Source organism: Vipera berus, assembly GCF_964194415.1.
Source record: "Vipera berus genome assembly, chromosome: Z".
Taxonomy (NCBI): domain Eukaryota; kingdom Metazoa; phylum Chordata; class Lepidosauria; order Squamata; family Viperidae; genus Vipera; species Vipera berus.
Window position 1 is genome coordinate 110,576,079 of NC_138205.1, and position 22,221 is coordinate 110,598,299.

The 22,221-nt window shown below is 38.8% G+C and overlaps 1 protein-coding gene across 7 annotated transcripts in view; it reads left to right on the forward strand.

Moving 5' to 3' along the window:
- Nucleotides 1–22,221, forward strand: part of AKAP9 (A-kinase anchoring protein 9) — a 127,939-nt gene that overhangs the window by 95,749 nt on the left and 9,969 nt on the right. For 6 of the 7 annotated variants that reach the window (XR_014028655.1, XM_081345585.1, XM_081345583.1 and 3 more), the window contains 13 exons: nucleotides 1,886–2,347; nucleotides 3,145–3,202; nucleotides 3,302–3,423; nucleotides 4,033–4,224; nucleotides 5,276–5,464; nucleotides 7,249–7,390; nucleotides 7,955–8,150; nucleotides 8,707–8,857; nucleotides 12,773–13,396; nucleotides 15,527–15,744; nucleotides 16,225–16,330; nucleotides 18,273–18,449; nucleotides 20,790–20,990. Coding sequence is in view for 5 of the 7 variants with exons in the window: in XM_081345585.1 (XP_081201711.1) it covers nucleotides 1,886–2,347; nucleotides 3,145–3,202; nucleotides 3,302–3,423; nucleotides 4,033–4,224; nucleotides 5,276–5,464; nucleotides 7,249–7,390; nucleotides 7,955–8,150; nucleotides 8,707–8,857; nucleotides 12,773–13,396; nucleotides 15,527–15,744; nucleotides 16,225–16,330; nucleotides 18,273–18,449; nucleotides 20,790–20,990 (2,838 nt within the window). In the remaining 2 variants the exon portion in view is untranslated. Of the gene's footprint in view, nucleotides 1–1,885; nucleotides 2,348–3,144; nucleotides 3,203–3,301; nucleotides 3,424–4,032; nucleotides 4,225–5,275; nucleotides 5,465–7,248; nucleotides 7,391–7,954; nucleotides 8,151–8,706; nucleotides 8,858–12,772; nucleotides 13,397–15,526; nucleotides 15,745–16,224; nucleotides 16,331–18,272; nucleotides 18,450–18,758; nucleotides 18,889–20,789; nucleotides 20,991–22,221 lie in introns of those variants that run through there. The other variant, XR_014028654.1, reaches the window with a different exon arrangement.

A 22,221-nucleotide genomic window follows, 5' to 3' on the forward strand; every position in this document is an offset into this window, starting at 1 on the left:
AGATTTCAGTTAATTCTATGATTATTACATAGCTGCTTTTTATACTGTCATGCTATCTTGATGTAATCTAGAACTAAACTTTCAAATATTTGGAAGATTTGCTGTGAGATATATTTTTTTCATGATTTGTCAATAAGTAAGAAATTAAGCACTATTACTAAGGCTTTTATTTAAAAGTAAACATTGAGCTAGATTTATGTATACATTTTAAGGAAGACAATAGCAATAATCTTAAAATGTGATCTACAGATGGAAAAATCTGACAAGAAAATTTTTATTATAGTACAGTGGCCCAAACTAAATAAACTTTGCTAAATGAAATCTACAGAGCAGGTGGCAGTTATTTATTTATTTATTTATTTATTTATTTAAATTTCTATACCGCCCTATTCCCGAAGGACTCAGGGCGGTTTACAGGGCAGCATAAAATACAATATAAAAATAATATAGAATTAAAATACATTAAATTAATTAAGCCCAATTAAAACAACATTTAAAAAAGCTAAAACCCCTTCAGTCCAGGCCTGATAGATTGAAAAACCAGGTTTTCAGGTCCCGGCGAAACGAACGCAGATCGGGGGCGGTCCTAAGTTCCACGGGTAAATCATTCCAGAGGGCAGGCGCGCCCACAGAGAACGCTCTTCCCCTAGGAATAACCCGTCGGCATTCCCTAACCAGCGGTATCCTGAGAAGGGAGCTTGATGCCGGCAGCAGGTGTTCCCTCAGATAACCCGGACCCAAGCCATTAAGGGCTTTATAGGTCATCACCAGCACCTTGAATCTCACCCGAAGGGCAACTGGAAGCCAGTGCAGCTCACGGAATAGAGGTGTTACATGGGAGCATCAGGAAGCCCCCATCAAAACTCACGCAGCCGCATTCTGCACCAGTTGAAGCCTCCAAGTGGTCCTCAAGGGCAGCCCCACGTAGAGAGCGTTGCAGTAGTCTAAACGGGAGGTCACGAGCGCATGAGTGACTGTGCGTAGGGCATCTCAGTCCAGATAGGGTCGCAACTGGTGCACCAGGCGAACCTGGGCAAAAGCTCCCCTGGTCACAGCTCCTATATGATATTCTAAACTGAGCCGTGAATCCAGGAGGACGCCCAAGTTGCGAGCCCTATCAACGGGGGGTAACACCTCACCCCCCATAGTTAACGATGGACAAAACTGGTTTTCCCGAGATGCCGGTATGCACAGCCACTCAGTCTTGGCAGGATTGAGTCGGAGCCTGTTTCTCCCTTTATTGGCAAAAGCTGACTTTATTTTTATTTCTTTGATTTTTATTTTGTTTTCCATTCACGAGCCCAAGATGTATAGTACCGTGTCCTTCCATTGTCTCCCACAAGAAAAAAAAATCCTGTAAAATAGGCTAGGTTTGCAGAGAGGGGCTGGCTGGCAGTTGCAAAATGAGCTTTTGTGGCTAAGGATGGATTTGAACCTGTGCCAATCCAACATCTTAACTACTGCACCATACTGAGATTTGCTCACTGTGTGCATCGACTGCTTGTTGTTAGCCTGTTTTTATGTTTTCAACTTGTGAACCACAATATGTTCCTGAACAGCATTGCACAGTTACTTTTATATGCTGTGCCCTGCTCTCCACTGCTCAGTACATCATTCTTGAATTTATACAGTACATCACCTGTGTATTAATAATCAAAAATAAAATTTAGACTTGCTACCTATTAATTAGTACTGATATGATATTCATGAGTTTCTGTAGTGGAAGGAGAATATAAGGCAGCAGAATTACAAACAGGTCCAAAAAGTATACTTATGGGTAACTGTCATTTCAAAATATTTGCAAAGAACTGGGTGGTGTAATAAGACCATACTATTCGTATTTTCTTTCTGTAAGAGAATCATCTGAACTTTTGTTTGTTTACAGGTAAAAGAATCAAACCTGATCTGTCTTAAAGATGAACTAGAGCAAACCAGAAATAAATTAGCCCAGGCAGAAGAAAAAATTGCTGGATATATAAACAAGGAAAATAATATTATAAAACCAGAGCAAATAGATACCAAATGGATAAATGCATCAAGTCAGACTGAAAAAGCACAGCATACTAGTAGCTCCAACCAGACTTCACAACTCCTTATGAAAAGTGAAGGAATTCAGATTGATTTACAAAATGAATATTCTTCAGCAGAAGTTACAGAACTTATAAAAGAATTTAATGAAAAAATTGAACAAATGCAGGAATTACATGCTGCTGAAATAATGGACATGGAAACGAGACACATCTCAGAATCAGAACTGTTGAAAAGAGAACAATTTATTGCAGTACAAGAGTTAACAGAAGAATGTAATGCCTTGAAAAATGCCATAGATGTCCTAAGAAATAAAGAGGTATGTGCTATGTAAAATACTAACAATACCTGGTTTTCATAGCCAAAATTTTCATTGCTCTACAAATGTTATTAAGGCACCACACCAATGAAACAGTTTGATCTGCACGAACACTTTTGGGGGCTTCCCGATACTCCCATATCACACCTCTCCTCCGTGAGCTGCACTGGCTTCCAGTTGCCTTCCGAGTGAAATTCAAGGTGCTAGTGATGACATACAAAGCCCTACATGGCATGGGTCCGGATTACCTACGGGAGCACCTACTGCCAGCGTCAACACCCCTCCGTCCTGTGCGCTCCCACAGAGAAGGCCTCCTCAGGGTGCCACCGGTCAGAGAATGCCGGCTGGTGGCCCCCAGGGGGAGAGCATTCTCAGTGGGTGCGCCAATCCTCTGGAACTGCTTGCCTACCGAAATCCGGATGGCCCCCGACCTTCGCACCTTCCGGCGCGACTTAAAAACCTACCTGTTCCAGCAGTCCGGCCTGGCCTGATAGCTCTTGGGGTTTCATTTGTTTTTTACTATTGTTTAACTGTATACCTACCTTGCTCTGTACACCGCCCCGAGTCCCTCGGGAGAAGGGCGGTATATAAAAACAAACAAACAAATAAATAAATAAATCTTGCATTGTCCAGCAGTAAATAACTGAATAAGTATCAAATCTCTTTCTGAATATTTTGCTATTATTGTTTAAAATGGAAATTGTATTATGCTGATGCGTTTGCTATAGTTTTAAGTTTTGAAACAAATTTTTATTTATAAAATCATATTGTTAACTATAATTTCTGTTCTATTTTAGACAATCCCAGGTATAGCACAGTCTGTAACTTCTATTACCAGTGATAGTTCATATAATGGTAAGGGAATATTAATTTTTGGTTAACTTTATTTTTAGAGTGACTATCAAAACCTGGAAAAAACTATTTATGATTTGACAGCTGAGCTTATTATTTCAGACTCTGCTTCAGGCTGGAACCAAGGAATATACCTGGCTCCGAGCCATGGATCAGAAACAATATCAGATGCTGTAGGAGATGAAGGTGAAACAACAATGGATTTTCTTCCAAAGAAAATCAAGGTGAATAAGATCCATTTTGATTTTTTTGAGTAGAAAACAGATGAGGTTAAAAAAAAAATCCTTGCAGTTTCATGAGTGTCCAGATACCTAAGGTAAAAGTAAAGGTTCCCCCCCCCACATGCATGCTAGTCGTTTCCGACTCTAAGGGCCGGTGCTCATCTCCATTTCAAAGCCGAAGAGCCAGCGCTTGTCCGAGGACGTCTCCGTAGTCATGTGGCCGGCATGACTAGATGCCAGAGGCGCATGGAACGCTGTTACCTTCCCACCGTGGTGGTCCCTATTTTTCTACGTGCATTTTTACGTGCTTTCAAACTGCTAGGTTGGCAGAAGCTGGGATGAGTAACAGGTACTCACTCTGTTACGCAGCGCTTGGGATTCGACCCGCCAAACTGCCGACCTTCTGATCAACAAGCTCAGCGTCCTAACCCACTGAGCCACCACGTCCCTCATGTCCAGATACCTACTCTGAGTTAAATTATTTATCAATTCTAATTAAAACTTTCCTTCCGCTCCCACTTACACATCCTTAAAGTAGTTTCTTAACATTGGAAAAGGAATAGCAATGATCCATTCTCAATTCTATCATACTTGGATGTTTTTCCCCCCTAGGGCTTGCTAAGAGCTATTCATCATGAAGGCATACAGGTACTTTCTCTCACAGAATTTCCTTACAGTGAAGGTGAAGCTGTCCCTATTAAACAAGAACTAGAACCCTGGCTAGAGGAACGTATGGCTTTCTTAAGCAGTATTTCATCTTTGAAGGAGTTAATTGCCAAAATGCAGATTCACAGACAAACTAAGGTAATTATGATCCCAGAATGGCTACACTGTAGTCAGTACTTGTGCTGGCTACATACATATATTATGAAATATTCTATTAATATTATTGTGGTGGAACCTCCAGCTAAAGTGGAGAGGGGTTAAGAGGAATCAGAGTTTATAGTCGTTGCACTGCAGTAAGACCTCCTCCAGAATCCTTGAATCTTGCCATCCCCAAAGGAATGCAGTCAATCTGGTGAAATTTATTTTTATTTTATTTATTTATTTTAATTCCATTTATATCACGCCCTTCTCCGAAGACTCAGGGCGGCTTACAAGCTTAGCAGTTCTCGTAACATAAGTCACTAGCAATAAAATTTGTGTGGGATTATTCATGAGTGGTTCTAGTTACTTTCTCCTGACAATTCTCTCCTTATCGAAATATTTATGTTTCTATAAATACATTATAAAATTATATTTGATCTTTTGGAAATGCCTCTTTTATTTAACCAGAATCAGCTGAGACAAACCCTCATCTAATTTTTCAAAAAATTGTATCAGTCCAATCTTTCATATGTCTGATAAATGTGTACTGCATTATAGTTTTAGTCATATATATAGTAATTTTTAGTACAGGAATTCCTAGAGAAAAAAGAAAACTTGTTATATTATTTAGAGTTTCTGTTATGACTCTGCTTTAAATAATAATCTTCAGTTTCACAGTTGTTTTCAGTAGTGACTTTAAAGAGGCTAAAGCAGCTTTCCCCAGTCTGCAAATATATTGGGTCTGTGATTTGGAATTCCAGAGAAAATGGGAAATCTTCCATGATGGGGAAAGTTGTTTTAAATAGAAAAAAAGTTCATATAAAGCAAGAATTGCCAAAGCATACCAAATGCATGATAACATATAGTCATAAATCTGTTCTTAAGACTACTGGAAATCATTATATTGTTAATTAAATAAAAAAGTCCGAGAGCTAAGAATTTTCAATAACATATAAATATAATATAAACCATAAACAAAAAGTCAGAACAATTTATTCTTTTAAAAACTTTAATATACTTACACACTATTGATTTTGTGTTCTTCTAGTTTTATGTAGCATCTGAAACCTCTGACACTGTCTCAGATTGGCGGGCAGAGCTGCTCTCTGCTGTTCAACAAATTTTCCAAAATGAAAAGGATATCCTTCTAGCAGCATTTCGGACTGAATTAGCAGAAGTCTGTGTTCAAGATGCTGTGGGACTAATAGATCAGCTGGAAAGGAGACTTCAAGAACAGGTAAATTATACTAGATAAAAGTAATGATTTTTTTCTTGGTAATCATTGAAAAAAATATTTGTTTTAGCAGTTAAAAAGATGCTTTGTTTATGGTATTTTTATTAGAGCAGAGAGATGAAAAGAAGAGATTTCAAGAAAGTATTGCAAACTGATCATGTAACAAGCTTGCAGCCCCACAGTCATGAGCTGCCAACATTGGTAGAAGAGCAAACAGATTTATAGTCTTGTAATCCTTCTCCAATCTCTCTGCAAGCAGGATGGGGAATTAAAAACAGGACAATTGTACTGATTATAATAGTGTTCAGGTGGCTGAGGAATATTGTGAAGGTATAAATGATTTCCAATTGGCCATAATGGTGTTTTTTTCAGCACCAATGTTACATCTTACAGTTGCTGAGCAAGTGGTCAGTAAATGAGCACGACTTGACGTTCAAAAAACTGCTGGATTTAAAGTCTATTCAAATATTCAAGCATTTCACCCAGACATTTTTGTCTTTTGAAGTGATACATATTCTTTACCTTTGTGGGAATGGAAGTGACTTTATTTCTTTTTCATTAGAAACAAATTCCATTGAGAACTCTCCATCTTATCTGTATTATTAGAATAAAAGTTGAAATATATGTAGTAAAACATATAGCTTATACAAACATGTGTTTGCATGAAGCACCTGCAAAATAATGCCCAGTACACCTACACTCCATAATCCAATTTTATAAATTTTGAGTTTCTCATGGTAAATATTTTTTTTCTTTAATAAAGCAATGCATTTAACAGCCATGCAGGCTAAAGTCTTCTAACTCCTATTATTTTCCTTGTAATTCTCCATTCCTTCAAAACCTACTTAGTTGGGTTCAGCTTATTGGGTTCAGCTACAAAAACATCTAGTCATGAGTTACAAACAATGGCTCAGTCACAGTTACTTTGAACAGTCAAAACACTCAAAATGGCCAGAAATCTCATTCAGTCTACCCCAGTAGCAACAGGAACATAACTAGTCACCATTAATGGACTAATCACTGGAAATTATAAAAACTCTACCAAGCTACCAAAGGAAAATGTAATCATATACGCTCAGATCCTCCAAATTTAAACTGGGATAATGCTGGTAACTTTTTGTTTTAAATACAAAACAGAACATGTTTATTTCAAACTGAAAAAAACCTCTCACAATATACAAATTTTGTTACAAGTAGAGAAAGCTTGGACAATTTTGTATAGTCTTGCATGTTTATGCTATTTATTATTACTGTATACACTTCAATTTTATGATTTATTTTTCATACTCATAGCTGTTGGGAACATTTGACATAAATTTGCAAATAATCAACTATTTTGGCCTTCTAGACTTTCCATCATGTTCAGTAGCAAATTCTTTTTTTTTACTTTTTTACTTTAAAATAGTTAGTTCCAACAGTGGGAAGTAAACATTGTAACTTGGGGGGAAATTATAATTCTACTATATCCTAAAGATACATGGGGAATTAGAAAGTAATTGTAATAAAGATAAAGATGTTGTGTTCTTTTATTGCAACAGTGTTGTTATGAATATTCTATGAAACACATGTTTAAAAAACTGAAGGATTACCACTTAAGAACACCCACATATGACATAAAAAAGATCTCCTAAAAATTTTTTTATTCTTATGTTGATGAAATCCACTACATTCCTATAATTTACCTGAGATGAGGACTTGTTTAACTTTTTGATTAGTAAAGGCAAGTTCTGTGCAATTCATTAATCTGGTATTTCTTTCTGCTTTTTATTCTTAATAATTGATAAAAGATGACATATCAGAGGAGTGCTTTGGATTTCCTTCAGAATGCAGAGAGACAAAGTTTGTTAATGGAAATCAGTGTTTTGCATGCACAGCTCAACAGGAAAGATGATGAAAAGGAAGAAATAGAAATTCATCCAAAATGTCAAGGTAATGTGTAAAATTGTTTGATCAATGGGGTTACCCTCACTTTCCTACCATCAGACTTCCTTTCTAGGATTCCATTTAAAAAAGAAAGGTTTGTGTGTTATTGTTGGTATATGTGAATTAATAACATAAGGGTACCAAAACTAAACTTGGACAATGTTATCATAGGATCTTAGCCAGCTTCAGAAAAACAGAAAGTAGCACTAATAATCTCAAGGCTGCAAGGTTCAGTTACTTGATAGCTCCTTGATCTCTCAGGTTAAAGACATTTGAGGCAACAGATCTTAGTCCAAGAGCTGGACATGTAAAAATTAGTGGCCTAGTTAAACTGAAATTCTTGTAGTGAGTTTAAAATTATTACATGATAATAATTTATAATATGGAACACTGTAATAGAATTAATCCATATTTCATTAAAGGACTACAGATTAAACACACTATTATTATTGAAGTTAAATGTTTTCTATAAATAGGATACTGATTTTGCTCTTTGTTCAGGATTTTGTTTCAATATGACAAATTAGCATGTTTAGTCTGTTTCTTATTGTGTGACAATGTACTCCCTAGAATTGTTGGGATACAATATGGAAATGCAAATAGAGCTTAAAAATACCAAGGACAGAACAGCTGAACTTCAAGAGCAGCTCAGCTCTGAAAGGATGGTGGTTGCAGAACTAAAGAATGAACTTGGGCAAACCAAGCTGGAACTGGAAACAACCCTAAAAGCACAACATAAGCACTTACGAGATCTGGAAGCCATCAGGTACAATTTTTAAGGGATGTTTTAGCCCTGTAGAAGATCTTACCATTTTTTTTACACTTCTGTTAAAAATCAATTTTAAAGTGAGGCTGTTATTCGTTTTAATGCAAGATTCACTTTGACTTCTTTTGCTTTTAATCATTTTTAAAATGATTGGAATGAAGACACTTTTGCAGCAGACATTGTATGGAGTTGATTATTTTAATCAAATTATTTTAATTATATTTTAATTTGATTTGTTTTCTGAATGTTATTGATACAAGAAAAACAATATTGACAGTTTATACATTAAATGTTCAGTGGTTAGACAATCAAAAGAAGAGTATAGGGGAAGATTAGTAGTAGAGGTAATATATACTACTAGAGTATTAGTATTATGTCCATCTCACAATTATTTCGTTCACATCTCACAATTATTGTGAAGTAAAATTTAAGAAAACCTGCAGGTTTGCCTTGTAATAGACAGTTTTGTGCTCATCACACAAAGGGATATAAATATTTTCTCCTATTTTAATTATTTTTCAAATAACTAAAATGAATTTATCTTGGCTTTTATCAGAAATGAACTTAAGAGAAAGGCAACTGAACTTGACATCTTAAAAAATACAATTACAAGTGAACAGAAGAAATCAAGGGAGTTTCAGTGGGCCCTGGAAAAGGAGAGAGCAAAAGTGGAACATGGTGGTAAAAGAGAAAAAGAAGAAATCGAGGTAACCAATCTTGGTTCTTCAAAATGTACAGTGGAATGGATCGTTAGGCAGATGATGATTCATGCTTTAGTATATATTTAATAAGATGCTGTACATTGTAAAGATTGAGAATTACGCCAGCACCTTTAATGTTTATATTTCCTGACAGACTTTGCAGACAGAGGCTCAAAATTAAAACCACAAATTGCAAAAAGCAGAGTTCATTCCAAATGCCTCAGTGATCAAAACTAGATATTTGTAATTATTATTATCAGCAGTTTCCTTTTACCAGATATAGTCTTTTCCACTAAATCATTAACAAAAGTCTTTTTCTATAGGCTTAATGTAACAAATTATGAATATGATTAATAGATAGGTAGTCTTCAATTTAAGACTCGTCACTTAACAATTGTTCAAAGATAGCATGGATCTCAGAGGTGGGTTCAGAAGCCAAACTCAGTTCCTAGGAGCACAGAGTGTTAAGAAAGAGACTTGCTTCTATAAATCCCAACAAGAAAGCAAGAAACACAGTTAATTGTAGATAAGACTTAATTGAGCAAGGCAAATATCCCAATTGAGCAGTCCAAAGTCAAACTGAAGATTTACAATGCCAGATCAAGAGAGAAACTAGATCAAGGTCAGTCAACAAGCCAGGGATGTGAATAAGTAGATTCTAAGTGTATGATAGACAAACCAGATTCTGGAGTTGCTTCTAGGAAAAGGCCAATAGGAACTTAAACACTCTGTCTGCTGAGAATTTATTTATTTTTTTATTTTAATTCCATTTATATCCCGCCCTTCTCCGAAGACTCAGGGCGGCTTACAAGCTTAGCAGTAGCTGTGATCAAACCTAGTTGGTGAATTCAATGTCTTGCTGCTTGCTCATGAGTTGCACTTTGGCAAGGTGCAGGAGGAATTTCTAGGTAAGGCCAGTGAGCCCCTGGACCAGCCTGAGTCAAATCCTGAGGACATGATGGAGACAATTACAAGCTGGATTCAAAGTTCTGATGGTCGCTGCTGCCCCTCCACAGTCATGTGACCACACTTTAGGCACTTGGCAGTGAGGCCACACTTTTGGCTGTTTGCATTATGCCAGGTTCATGTGACTGTATTTTACCATAGTTTTGCTGAAAACCAGCATTTGCTACTGTAATGGGCAAGCTCCATTATGGTTCTAACTTGAGGACTACCTGTATTTACATAGTATAATTGTGAGGGGGAAGGCAACAACAGAAGTACTTATGGTACACATGTTTTAAAATTTGTTATGTATTTATAAGACAGTATGATCCTGGGAGCTTGAGATAGTTCACTATGACATCTACTACTGAACTTGGAATAGTGCCAATCTACTTCACTTTACCAAACTTTGAACTGTGCATATTTCAGCTCTATAATCCATGATCAGCAGTGGGGGTTATGAAAGAATAAACAGTCTGCTGGAATACCTGTAGATATGTGGAATGTTTGTTTTATTACACAAAAAATATCTCCCTCTAAGATGGAAGAATTTGCTTTATAACTATGTTTTCAATATTAGTCTACTTAATAATGGGACTCCAGGAACTCGGGCAGAAGTCTTGCATGCCACTTATCAGCTGACTATTTGAGCTATAAATGTGACACAATAAGCCAGTAAAAGTCTTTATATAAATACTCAATACTGGATCCTTCCATGAGATACCATTTGCTGATAAGTATATAAAATATAATACACTTTCTCATAAAGTTTTCATTATGTTGTATCAGTGTAGAACCAGGTACAATATATATAAATGCCTGGATGGCCTTTAAATTCTTATACTGGTCTAACAGTAAAAAAGCAACAAAATTGACAAAAATGAGTTTTGAGTTTTTTATGAGTTTTGAATTTATTTATTTATTTATTTACTGTTTTATAACCACTGTTTAATAAACTGTGTAATCAATTAATATATGAGGACGCATTTGAAATATTATTTCCTTGGGCATTTATTTTATTCCAAAAAAATTTGTTTTTCCAGTTTATATGAGATCAATAAATTTAGCCGTAAAGGCATTACAATTAACCATTCTTACAAAGAATGGAAAATATAAGCAAAATTATTTTTTAAAAAAACAGAAAAAGCAAAATAACCAGTTATCTTGTTATACTATAAAAACTTTGGTAAAAAGCTTGACTCATGGTGACTATACGGGCATATACATATAATTTAGTTGGCAACAATAGAGAAGAACTTTGCCATTGCCTTCTTCCAGGATTTTCTCAACCGCCCAGTGGTTCAGTAGCCTGCATCTCTGGATTTCCTGGTAATCTCATTTCTAAATACTAATCAGTTCTGACCCTATTTGTTTCTGGATAAAGACAGCAATAGTAGCCAATGTAACATTCCTCAAGAGAATTTTATATTTGGAGCACTGCCATTGAGATTGATCTACTCCTGCACTGTTGTGATCTGTATTAACAGGGCTATTCAACTTGCTTAAATGAATTGTGCAGTCTGAAATATGGTCAGTGGTATTTTCCCAAGATGTGTGCTACCTATGCAGTCAGTAATTCTCTGCCTATTTGCTTTGTGTGATATTTGGTCTGTAAGCTAAGGATCATTTTGGACCCATTCATAACCAAAGATGCTCTTGGGAAATATAGTGTTAATTTTTAATCAAGATACAGAGATACAGTGATTTCCACAGTACTGTCACCCATTGCATCTAAAAACATTTTAAGAATATTTAAGAATTATCTCTGAGGGTGCATGGCTACTTCTCCATTTCAGAGAAGGTAATCAGAGAAAGTTCACATTTCACCATGAAGTGAATTGCATCACACCAATTATAAATTCCTTGTCAATCCTTCCCAATCTCAAAACCAGATCTGAGACTTTCATTAAAGACTGTGTCCACCAGCTTAGGCAAGGAAGATACTGAACAGTGGTGGGGATTCAAATGTGTGAACAACCAGTTCTCTGTGTGGATGCCACTTCCGGAAGTCCTTTCTGGGCTGTTACTGATTCGGCCAAACTGGTGTGAACCGGCTGAATCCCACCACTGAACCAGCCAATACAAACACTTACAACATACATCCAAACATGTTGTGCTATCAGGGGTTCCCAACCAGGGGTGCAAGACGATATTCCAGGGCGTGCAAAAACTTGAGTTTTCAAAATTATAGTGTATATGCAAAATTCGTTGCCATTATTTTGAACTTTTGTAAGGGGTGCAAGAATATATAAGAAGCGTTCTAGGGGTGCAGGGTATGGAAAACCATTGGGAGCCGCTGTGCTAGATGATGACTTTGCTAACACTAAAATAAATAGTTATGATTTATAACTTTACTCTTAAAATTGCAAGTGCTCCCAGTGTTAAGTGTATCTTGTCAATGCTGCAAACATTGGGTGTTTTTGCTCTGACAATATAAGAGGCAGCCTTTTCCTTTAAACTGTTTTGCTTTGAATCAATGAAGCTGGGGTGGGGGGGAATGTTAAACCCATTGTTTTAATTAAGATAACGGATGGGTGCTAGAGAAAGGAAGTGAAACTGCATGTTAAACTAATTGGAGAATGTGATTTATGATGTGTAATTAAGGGAGGGAATTGTGTATGATGCGATGTGTTCGGGGGAGGAGAATTCAGATTCTGGCATCCATCCATGAATGCCGATGCTTCGTTCTCATTATTATAGACTTTTTAGAATAAACAATGCTGGAATGTTCTTTGATCTGTCTCATTAGTCGGAACCATGACATATCCTTAATATACTAGTCTAGAAAAAAATATTGAACAGACTTCTGAATTAAAATTTGAATTAGAATCCTAGTAAGATAAGCATTTGACTATAGTCTTCCCAAGCTTTTCAGTATCGGGTTCTAAGATCTTCAGAATTACTGTTTTTTATGGTACATTCCCATAGTCTTTACAAAGCTGTATATACTGACAGTTTTCTTGTTTTTGTTGTAAGGATTTGAAATCTTCTTTTGAAAATGAAAGACAGAAAAATATAGAACTGAGTAATCTTCTGGAGCTTGAAAGAGAGCTGTCAAATGATTTGCAAAAGAAGATTGAATCCCAGGAAGCACTAAATGCAGTACAACTATCTGAGGAACACAGCTGTAACTCTGAACTCCAAGTACTGTTGGAATCTGAGAGGCTCAAAGTTCTTGAGTTATGCAGCGCCCTAGAGAGAGAAAAAGACTTACGCACCCAGCTTCAGATGATTGAACAGACAAAGCGGGATGGAAGTTCTACACATTCAGAAGAATTGTTCAAAGATCTGCAAAAACAGTTGGATGAAAAGCATAACCGCATAGTTCTGATGGTTAATGAATTGGAAGAGAACAAATTGGAATCTGTGAAATTGAAACAGCAGGTGGAAAAAGAGAGGCAGATTCACAGGAAAACTCTACAGGTAGAACAAGATGCTAATATCTTGGCACATAAAAAAATACATGAACTGGAGTCCAAAGTGGAAGATTTGCAGTGGCAACTTGATGAAGAGAGACAACAAGTTCTTCGGTTGCTGGGTGATGAAAAGAAACAGCAAGAAATGGTCCAAGAATTACAGCAAAAAATGCAGAGAAAAGAGGTGGGATCGCGGGCAGAAAAAGCAAATTTCAGGCTGTAAATGAGATACGTGTCCCTCAGAGACAAACTTACTTTGCCTTTAAGTATTTTGGGTGCTTATTAATACATTTATGTTTGTTATTTGTCCAGAGTAATCTTCAAAATCTTCCTTCGTTTATTGCTCTTTACAAATAATTTCATTGTTTCCTATAATGCAGATGACACTAACCTTATGAGGAGAATGTCCATAAGCAGGATTTGTGGGAATAGGCATATTTTGCAAAGGCCCTTCTGGTCACAGCTGCCATTTGGTGCACAAGCAGAAAGTGAATCCAGGAGGACTCCCAGATAATGTATGCAACCCTTGCCAGAGCCAAGGATGGAAATATCTATTTTTAGTGTGAGGGAAGCCCAACCCCACATCCACTCAGTTTTGCCAGGGTTGATCTGAAGCCTTTTCTTCTGCAACTAAAATTCTTCAATCTCAAGACACTAGGACAGAACCTTAGAGCACCACTTGGTCAGCCTGAGGCAGAGGATGGGGGAGAGACAGATGTGCTGACAGATCACATCCCCCAGCATCTTCATGCAGACTATAAAAAACCAGGGGAAAAATATAGCCCTGACTCACCACAAAGCAGGAGTCTAGAGCTAGACTGCTGTCTTCGTATCAACACTGATTGGAACTGAGAAAGGAGGAGAATGACAGCAATATTGTCTCTCACTCTCAAGCCCTTGAGCTAATCGAAAATGATACCATGTTTGATAGTATTGAAAGCTGCTGAAATGTTGTGAAGTACAGAATGGTGCTAAAACAGCTTATTCCTTGCTTTCTGGGACCATGACTTAGATCCAAATTATTGTAGCTGTTCTTACTCCCATATATAGACGGTCCTCATTTACCAACCACAATAGGGGAACAGCAACTCCATCAGTAAAACGTGTGTCATTAATGAATCATCATGTTCCTATGGAAACTGACAATATCAGTTCCAGCATTAAGTGAATCACAGCATTATGTATGACATCATGTAACCATGATTTGTCAGGTCTTGCTGGCTTCCCATTGACTTTGCTTGTCGGAAGCTGGCTGTCAAGGTTACAACTGTGAACCACATGACCATGGGAGGCTGAACTATTATAAATGTGGGCCTGATGCCAATTTCCCAAATCATGATCATGTTACACAAGGGCATTGTCTGGGCATAACCCTCCTTTTCCAATGCTCTCATAACTTTGAACAATCACTGAATGAGTGGCTGGTAAGGGAGGATTAACTGTCCTCCTTCCAATGCTGTTGGGGTTCCCATACACTCCTCCTATGCTGTCAAGTCAACAACAGGGTAACTGTTATTAGTATTAAGCCTTTACTTTAGAAAATGCTTTCTCTGATACTTTCCAACAATGAATGTTCAGAGACTGCTATTCTTGCAGATAGTACATAGCTGTGATAACTAGTAACTATTGATACTCATAGCCTTTATGAATCTACCTCCTATTTGTAATTACTGCTGTTGTTTGTTCCTCTGAGAAAATAAAATAACAAGGCAGCAACCTAAAATGTAAGAGTTAAAAAGTTAAAAACAGGATGAAAACAAAAACAAATGAAAGATAAAACTAAGAATATAAATTTGATCTTAGGAAATACAATAGATTTCATTTGAATGATTTTTCCAAAGCTCCTTATTGTTACGCTAATTTTTTACAATATAAATACTTTGAAATATATGATGCAATAGATCATAGGGGAAAATTATGTTGAATCAGTTTATTTGCCTAAAGGTTTATGAACAATAACCAGCAACAAGAATAATTGGCAAAGAGAATAGAGTACTTTTCTCTATTTTCCAAAATGCTAAATCCACTTGTTTTGCTGAAGGAAGAGGCTAAAAATCAGGAATCTCTTGTTTTCATAAGGTAGAGTTCTAGAGTAAGATCAACCTCTAGTTGTGTTTTAAGTCAGCAACAAGCCACAGAATACCCTAATTGGGAGAGATTCCTGGCTTGTTTCTGCAGGAACGGTCTATTGGAAAAATCATTTTTGTATAAAAAATACAAATGCTACATATTTATAAATGTTTTTCTTGACTTTAGAATTTTCATATATTTAGTAGAAAGCAGTTTTATTCTCTTCTCCTCCTTTTATGTGCAGGTTGCTTTGGATGAATCTAACGAACGAACAAGAAAGTGGATTTTCCAGCAGAAAATGGGACAAGCTGAAACAAAAGAATTGTCTTATTCTTCCCTAATGTGTATTGGAGGAGGAGGAGGTGATGCCACCAGACAATCTCAAGAGCTTGAGATAGTTCGGCAGAAGCTCAAAAATGTGTTTTCCACGTTGAAACACTTGGCCAATAAAGCTGCCTGCAGGTTAGATGTATTTATTTTTAATAGCAATACAATAACAAAAGACCTGTATATAATGTATTTTACAATTTAGGAGTATGTGGAGTAATAGAAAGCCAGATTATGAGCTAGTATAAAGTTATAAATAAAAGTAACAATTTCTGGAAGAAGTTTTTAAAAATTTTACAGTGTTAAGCCATACCTATAGTTGAATCATGTATTTTCCATTATTTTATGTTTTACATTTAAAATAATGACCATAGATAACAGTCTTAACTCAGTTTTGATTTATTTATAATCATAATACTTGTTCTGCAATAACTTTTATGTATGTCATCTTTCACAAAACATTATTATTGAACCTCTGGCATTTATAATCTATGATAGACATAGAAAAATAATGAGGGTGGGATAGGGAGAATAATGGCATGAATGAGGAAGCATACATGATTATGTGTATTTCATATTCACTTGTGCTACACAAATTCATATTTTTTATTCCAGATTACCCTTTGAAAAATCAGATGATGAGGATTTAATTGGAATACAAACTGACATTGAAGAAGTTCTATTGAAATTGCAAGTGCTCTCTGATTTATATAGCCTGGAGGTAATGTTCAGAGACAGGGAGCAGAAATACTTATTTTGGCCTATTTTTAAGATGAGAAAATGGTTTATTTAAATTGAATTAGTTGGTATATGTTTGTAAGCATAAGATAACTTCTGTTTTGCTGTTTTAAAGCATATGGTTTTTAACGTAATTTGGAAGAGTGTAGTTGAGTCTTTAGTTATTATTTACCACATGATCCCTAAAATTTTGAATCAGTTCTATCTCATTTCTGGGAAGTAATCCAGGCAATTTACAATGAATCTAAATACCGTATTTTCTGGCATATAAGACGACTGGGCGTATAAGACGACCACCCAACTTTTGAGATGATTTTCAAGATTTTTTGTCTTATACACCGGAAAATCAGCGAGCCCTCCCCTCTCACTGTGGAGGAAGCAGGGCAGGCTGGTGTCTGGTGGGAGCCGGCAGGGCAGTCCTGCGCACGCACGCGCTCCCCAGCTGTTAAGGAGCACTCCTTAGCAGCCGGGGAGTGCACGCGTGTGCAGGACTGTTCTGCCAGCTCCCGCCTGACGCTCTTCCCTCTTGAGGCAGGATCCCCGAGGACTTCTTAGGAGCCGGGGAGCAATGCTGCCTCAAGAGGGAAGAGCGTCGGGCGGGAGCCGGCAGGGCAGTCCTGCGCACACGCGCGCTCCCCAGCTGTTAACGAGCACTCCTTAGGACTAATTTATAATCTCTCATGTAAGAAAATGCTGGGGGGAAAAAAAGAGAATTCATAATATGGTTTGCCCTGAAAAGGGATTTTGATGGTTATCATGTGTGTTTGCAAAGGATTCACGGGTCGGGGAAAGGGAGGCATGTGGAGGCATGCTAATGACCAAACCCTCATATCAGTGGTACAATGATTTTGTCATATCAGTGGTACAATCATTTTGACGTCATCTTGGCTTGTTAAAGTTACCGGTGCGTGCAGCATGTAGGTGTATTCAAACACAGAGCCAGAGAGGTAAGAGCGTAGAAAGGCGAGGTGCCAATACGTGGAGAAAAGAAAGGATGCGACCTATTAAAAATGCCTAGCACTTACTTAAGTAACTACAAAGATTCAGCAAACGGAGTAAGCCCGGTGGAAGAAGAACTGCCAGGGCTGCCTCTTCAGAGGGAAGGAAGAACGCGCGCCTCGCCTCCCCTATCCCAACACCGCCTGCTGCCACGGTCTAGGGTTGGGTTACCTATAGCCCACACGTACGTCGGGCGCTTCCTCCCCTTCCAATTTTTTTTTCCGCGACAAATGACACCCTCTTGCGGCGGGGGGGACGCACGTTGAGGGGCGGCGCCGGCGCCTACAAGACAGCGCGAAAGAGACGAAGCCGCGCTAGAAAGGCGGGCGGCGCACGGCAGCATCCGGAGCTTGCGCGAGGGGCATCTGGGAGGCCGGCGCGCGAGCGCGGGAGAAATTGTGGCGCAAAAGCAGGTGCTGCGCGCTCGCTGGCTGGCTCTCCCGCTCGCTCGCTCCCCGGCTCCTAAGGAGTCCTCGGGGATGCTGCCTCAAGAGGGAAGAGCGTCGGGCGGGAGCCAGCAGGACAGTCCTGCACACGCGCACACTCCCCGGCTGCTAAGGAGTGCTCCTTAACAGCTGGGGAGCGCGCGTGTGCGCAGGGCAGTCCTGCCGGCTCCCGCCCGATCGCTGATTTTCCGGCGTATAAGATGACTGGGCATATAAGACGACCCCCCAACTTTTGAGGTGATTTTCATGGGTTAAAAAGTCGTCTTATACGCCGGAAAATACGGTACATAAAGCAAAGTACAATCTTTCCTGGAAGATCTTATCTGAAACAAAGCAATAGATTTTGTATGCAGTCTAAATACACATTATATTTGTGACTTGACTTGGCTTCCATTTCTTAGAGAGCAATATTGCAGAACTAATTGCAGATGAGTTCAAGCTATTTTGAGCTTCTTTACTTGCTATTTTTCTCCTATATAGATCAATTCAGACACCCCATCTTCAGCCTCATTGACTGAAAGATTGCTAAAACAGAATGCTGAATTGACTGGGTTTGTTAGTAGATTGAGTGAGGACAAGAACAATATGAGGAACACAGTCATGAAACTGGAGGAGGAACTTAGAAGATATCAATGCACAGGATCTTATGGAGACTCAGTATGTTTTTTCCATCTGTTGAAACTGTATCAGTTTCCACTCCATCTTAAGTACTTATTTGTTTGGACAGACTGTCAAATAACTTGCAAGCCAAGTGTAATGTTAAATATGAAATGTTTAATTTAACCTACAGTTTTTAAAAATATAAAAATAGACTTAATGGGGATTTCCTTCCAGTGGAAATAATTTAAAGGGATGTCTTTATAAGGATTTTCTTTTAATTTCTGCAGTATAATCAGCTTTTCTTTTAATATTTATATTTTAGATCTTATGCATATAAACTTATTTTTAACCATTTATGTAATTCAGTACTTAGATTGAAATCCTATGCAGACTCTATAATGAGGACGCAGTGGTTACTACTGAAGAACGTTCGTTTTGCAAACAGTTGCATATTCTTGGGCTAATTTTCACAGATAATGATTTTACGGTAATACAGGTAACTCCCCAAGTTACGAGGGTTCACTTAGCACCCGTTCGAAGTTATGCAATAAGTGCCACCTAGTGCTTACGAGCAAATCCCCAAATCACAAATCTTACTGTACTACTGCAGTCGTTCGCCCATACGAATGACCGCAGAGACTCTGCAACATTCACTCTATTTCCCCCCCTCCACACAACTGCTTTGCCCTCCCTTTCTGCCGCGCCGGATACATTTACCTTGCAAATATTATCTCTGCCGTGGCTTCTTTCCCTTTGAGGGAGAGGTGAGTCAGCTTGGAAAGCTTTTTGAGCCAAGAATGGAAGTTTCTGGAGTCCATGATCTCATGTGAGTGTTTAAAGTTGCGCCAAATCACAGACCTCAGAAACTCATTCTCTGTACGAAAGGTGGTTGCAGTCCCTGTCTCCTACTCCTGCCCTCAACTCCTTTCTGCCTGAGGGCAGGTCTGAAGCCTTCAATTGAGGGAGAAGGCCAGGCCCCTCACATCCACGTCCAGCCCGCTGGTGCTCGCCACGCTTGGGGAGGAAGTGACACCAGGGCCTCAGAGGCCTCCAAGCCGCCTGCAACAGAGGCCAGGGGAGGCTTCTGCATACCTCCGGAGGTTGGATCCAGGCCTCAGAGGCCTGCTTCAAGTTGCTACTGCCCAGAAAGAGGTCGGGGAAGGCTTCTGCATGCCTCCAGAAGTCCATTCTGGGCGGCACTGGCTTGGAGGAGACTCCGAGGCCTGGATCCAACCTCCAGACACACGCAAAAGCGTCCCTAGACCTCCATTCCGGGTGGCAGCAGCCTGGAGCAGACCTCTGAGGCCAGGATCTGACCACTGGAAGCACGCAGAAGCCTCTCCCACCTCCATTCCAGGTGGCAGCAGCCTGGAGGAGACCTCCAAGGCCTGGATCTGATCTCCAGAGGCATGCAGAAGCCTCCCCCGACCTCCACTCTTGGCAGCAGCATGGAGGAGGCCTCCAAAGCCTAGATCCAACCTCCGGACACATGCAGAAGCCTTCCCCAACCTCTGTTCTGGACAGCAGCCGCCTGGATGAGGTCTCCAAGGCCTGGATCTGACCTCTAGAGGCATGCAGAATCCTCCCCCAGTCTCCATTCCAGGGATGGCAGCCATGTAGGTACAGAATTGTGGGGTAGCCGGAGGCTGGCACCACAAACAGCACGAGTGTTTAGGCACCCATTTTCTGCAAAAGAGGATGTGTGCCTGAACTCACGCAATATTACGGCACCAGAAGCTTTCATCGACTCTCCTGTCCCTCAAAAGCAGGAATGATGGCAGAGAGATGACAGATCTTTTCAAGGTAAGTGAGTCCAGTGTGGCAAGAAGGGAGGGGGAAGCATGAGGTATCTTAGTAGGTCAGGGAGGCCTTGGGGGCCTGTTCCATCACTAGGCCCCCTATGGCCTTCCCCATCCTGAGATACCTCATGTGCACTTAACGAGCAGGGAGTGATCTCGTTTGAGGTGCGAGATTCACTTCCATGAATTTTCAAGTTACAAATGGAATGGGCAGGCTCCATTACATTTGTAACTCAAGGACTACTTATAAGTAATATCAATCTGCAAAAGCATAATGGGTAGATGAGCACAACATATTACTAGGCTTGCCTTATATTGTATCCACATATTATATATAAGAGGCAAATATGTTTAAGTTGTAGAGTTCAGCATTAAGGTTTTCCCACAGTTCTTGAGGATAATAATTCCTAGCACTTATTTGCATATGTATTCAACCAGTGATAAACAATGCCAGATTGAACCACCAATACCTTTCTATAATTGCTTTCTTGGCTATTGTACATTGTTTGGCTGTATACATTACATTTGTTATTTTCTCTTAGTAACAAGGAATAGGTTATAGTTACTAATTAATTTGTTTCTTTTGAAATTTCATAAGACTTTTAGACAGTCACTACATGATGGAAGAAATGTTGATGCACTGATTGCTTCTGAAAAAGAAATCTGGCATAAAGAGAAATTAAGTCTTCAACAGTCCCTGAAGCAGGCGGAAGTCGAACTGGCCAAACTGAAAGCAGAATTAAGAAATGAGGCTTTCTTGAGAGAACTGGGATCAGATTCTGAAAATGCTGCTTTAAAGGTGAAAAGCTTTTTCTTAATAACTTATTGGACCTTTTCTATCATTAGACATTGCACACTGATTTGCTTTTTATGGCAATCTGAAATCAAAATGATCCAAGCCTGAAATGTGGCACCCTTATTTGCCTCAGTTTAGCTGCAAAACATTCCCTATCTTTTTTTTTAATTAAGGAAGGGTGACAGTCCCACAAACATATATAGGTGCCAATAGTTCTCATAGGACCTCCCAATCTGGGTAGTAAAATGCTTGAGCTTTGGTGACATCTTTTTTACTCAACTGGGATTTTGAAGATTTTAAAAATGGGAAACGTTGTCATTTTCATTCCTTTCAAAATCTAGTATAAAATGGCCTGAAAGTTCTTTATCTTGTTCATCGTGGTGATATGACTACATCAATAAAAGATGTTGTGTAGCCCACAACAGGGAGACCAGAGTTAAATCCCTTGCCCAAATATATGAAGGAGAAATTGAAGGAGAAATCAACTTCCCATAACTGGCTGATTTTCAGAAGGAAGTGTTTGCCCACTTATAATTGGAAACTTCATCTATCCATACTGTATTACTAAAGATAGCAACTCAGAAGAATGGTAGTTTAAGAACATAAATTATCGTCAGTCTCAGTTTGCTTTATTATTTATTTATTTATTTATTTATTAATGGGACTTATATCCCGCCCTATCTCCCGAAGGACTCAGGGCGGCTAACAACAATAACATATAATAAGTACAGAAATTAAGATAAAATTAAAATTAAAGTCATCTGTGCAATAAATTCAAATTAAAAATTAAAAATAAATTAAAAATTGTAAACATAATTAAAATGCCTGTCAGTCCAGGTCAGCCAGGTGGAAAAGGAGTGTTTTGAGGCTGCGGCGAAAGGACTGGAGATCTTGGGCCATCCGAAGCTCAGGGGGGAGCTGATTCCATAGGACTGGCGCTCCCACAGAGAAGGCCCTCCCCCTGGGGTTCGCCAGTCGACATTGTCTAGCCGACGGTACCCTGAGGAGGCCTTCTCTGTGTGAGCGTACTGGGCGATGGGAATTCGTTCCCGGTAGCAGATGGTCCTGCAAGTATCCCGGGCCTAAGCCATGTAGGGCTTTAAAGGTAAGTACCAGCACCTTAAATCTATTATTTATTAGATGATAAAGTGGACTGAATGCCATAAATATAGCAATTTAACTAGTCTTTTTTCACAAGACTGAAAGTTTTTATTTAATAACAACAACAACAACA